General features: G+C 69.9%; 1 protein-coding gene across 1 annotated transcript in view; it reads left to right on the top strand.

The window, feature by feature from the left end:
- The window catches only part of H696_01234 (hypothetical protein), a 7,523-nt gene extending 4,932 nt beyond the window's left edge, over positions 1–2,591 (top strand). Inside the window, exons 3-4 of the mRNA XM_009495119.1 lie at positions 41–1,334; positions 1,566–2,591. Coding sequence (XP_009493394.1) covers positions 41–1,334; positions 1,566–2,360 — 2,089 coding nt within the window. The 3' untranslated portion in view covers positions 2,361–2,591. The remainder of the gene's footprint in view (positions 1–40; positions 1,335–1,565) is intronic.

The raw sequence follows: 2,591 nt of genomic DNA, 5'->3' as shown, positions 1-2,591 counted from the left end.
CCCCCTCCCCCCCTCCCTGCCGCGTGCCTTTGCTTGTCAGCTTCCGCCTCTGGATCAAAAACAAGCCCCAAAATGGCCCCTGCCACGCGGACTACGAGGCCAACATCCTGGTTACCATTAAGCCGATCTTCGACGAGTCGGCCACGGTGGTCGACTCGATGTCCGAGCAGGACTTGCAGCTCGCCGATGCGGCCACCGCCAATGCCGACGCCGACGCCGACGCCGAGTCCGACTCGGACGATGGTGGGGTCCCCTCCCCGAGCCCCTCCGGCACGTCGACTCCCCGGCATGCACCATTGGCTCGGGGGGGCCCTCTTGCCTCGACCATCGACGATTATCCCCTCCAGGCCGACTCGCCGGTGGACCATCTCTTCCGTCACGCGGCCGGGCCCCGGCTCCTGGGGGCCGACCATCACCACTCGTCCGAGAGCGATGGCCTCAGCGAGCCGGAGTCCCCGACCGGTCTGGCTACTCCGACGGCCAGTGCCGGCTCTTTGGCCCTGGCTCCGGCCCCGGCGCTCGACTCGGCGGCCCCCACCAGCCTGCTGCAGCTGTCCTTCCGCAAGCACCCGGGGCGTGACCATGCCGAGGGCCTTTCCGAGGTCCCGCGCCCGGTTTTCCCGGGGCTCTTCCACTTGGCGGCCTCGCCAGCACGGACCGGCACCCACACGCCGGCGCGCGTGGCCCCCCCGGCCAAGAAGCCCGCCCCGGTGGCCGTCCCGCGTGCCGGCCGGGTGTCCGTGTCGGTCCGCGCGCAGGTGGACAATTATCACAGCTTCTTCCTCTGGTCCACCATCCGGCCGCACGCCATCAGCGCCTATCAGTTCTTCTACAAGTGGTGGATTCCCCTGCTGGTGGAGGTGACCCAGGAGCATCTGGCTCCGCCGGCGCCGGTGGTGGCCGCTCCGGCCGCTGCCCCGGCCACCCCCCGGCCGGTTGGCAAGCTCAGCCTCTCCGGGGTACGCGGCGTGAGCAGCAGCCCGGCGCGCTTGAGCCAGCCGTACCCGGCGCCGGCGTCATCCGCCGCGGCCCGTGGCATGTCCGGTGCCGGTACCACCGGCGGCACATTGCTCAATGCCAAGAAGACCCTTCAGCGCCTGGTGCCGAAGACCATGGAGGCCGCGCGCCGGCTGACCGCCGAGCTGGATTCCTCCTCCGGCTCTTCGTCCTCCTCGACCGCCCGGGGCGTCGCGGGCGGTCCGATTGGCGACCTCACCGGCGGCGAGGACTCCCGCAACCAGGACCGGCCGATCCATGCTCTGGAGCACTTCAAGCTCCCGCCTCCTGGGCAGCGGCTGGCCCCGGCGGTGGCCATCAACAAGGAGCCCGTCACCGTGCGTTTTCACACACACACACACACACACACTCTCACACACACATACACATGCTCTCCCCCCCTCCCCCTCCTCCCCCATCCCTGGCCCCCTCCGGCTCGGTCTGCTGTGGTGGCCTTCTTTCTCCAGGAGGGCATCCTCCTGATAGGCCCCCTCAAACTGACCTCCTACGTCCGGCTCTCTCCCCCCCTCCCTCCCTCTCTTCGATCGCGGTCGCGGTCCGCGAGACAGGCCGCCGTCATTGTTCCCGCTCCTGCGCCGGTCCCCGAGACGCCTGTGGCCTCCGGTGGCTGGGGCGTCGGGTCCCTGCTCAAGAGCGTTGCCTCCGGGGCCTGGTCCGTGGCCGGGTACCTGCTGCCGTCGGTGTTTGGCGCGGCGGACTCGACGTCGGCCGCGCCGGGTCCCGCCGACCCGCGGCCCGGTCTCTCGCGCAGTGGCAGCGTCGATTCGCTGGCTGGCGTGCCTCGGGGCATGTCGACCACGGCCGGCGACCCGGCTGCCGCGTCGGTCTGGCTATTGGTGGAGTGGCTTTTGCTACAGGTGCCGCTCCTGTCGATGTTCCTGCGCAGTGGGGGCTTCCTCAGCGGGGCGCATGATGGCCGCGTGTCGCCCCAGCCCTCGCCCCTCCTGCGTGGCCGGGCCATGAACCGTTTGGATGTGGCCGGCGCCCCGGGGCCCGGTGTGCACCACTGGTCCACACAGCACCACCACCACCGAGGTTTGCATCCGGCAGGCGGAGGAGGAGGCGGCCAGTTGGCCTCCACCCCTGGCGGCGGCGGGCACCGCCTTAATGGCACTGGCATCCTCACTCGTTCGGAATCCATGTCCTCGCTGGCACGCGCGTCGGCGGCCGCACCCGGCACGGGACGGCATGGTGCTAGTGGTGGCCCCCCGCCGGTGGCCGCCACCGCCAGCCCCTTTGCTTCGGCCCTGGTGCTGAGTGCGCTGCTCGGCACCACGGCCCTGCTGATTTCTTGGGTCTCGTCTGGAGCCGTGGCCACGGTCGTTGCCGTTGCGGCGCCCTGATGCCGGGGCCGTGACCTGTCTGTGGCCCCTCTCCCTTGCATGTGTGCCCCCCCTCCCCCCCTCGGGCGGGGGGAATGTGCCTCTCTTTATCTTCCGCTCTCTCAGAGGCTCTGTTCCCCCCCCCCCCACCCCTTGTTGTCTGCCTTTCTCCCCCTTGTTCCTTTCCTTGGTGGCCCATCTTCTTGCTCGCTTCTTGTGTGCGCGCACGCGCGAAATATAGATGCGCCTGTT

This window comes from Fonticula alba, assembly GCF_000388065.1.
Source record: "Fonticula alba strain ATCC 38817 unplaced genomic scaffold supercont2.2, whole genome shotgun sequence".
NCBI classification, from domain to species: Eukaryota; order Rotosphaerida; family Fonticulaceae; genus Fonticula; species Fonticula alba.
This window is presented reverse-complemented; position numbering and strand designations above follow the sequence as displayed.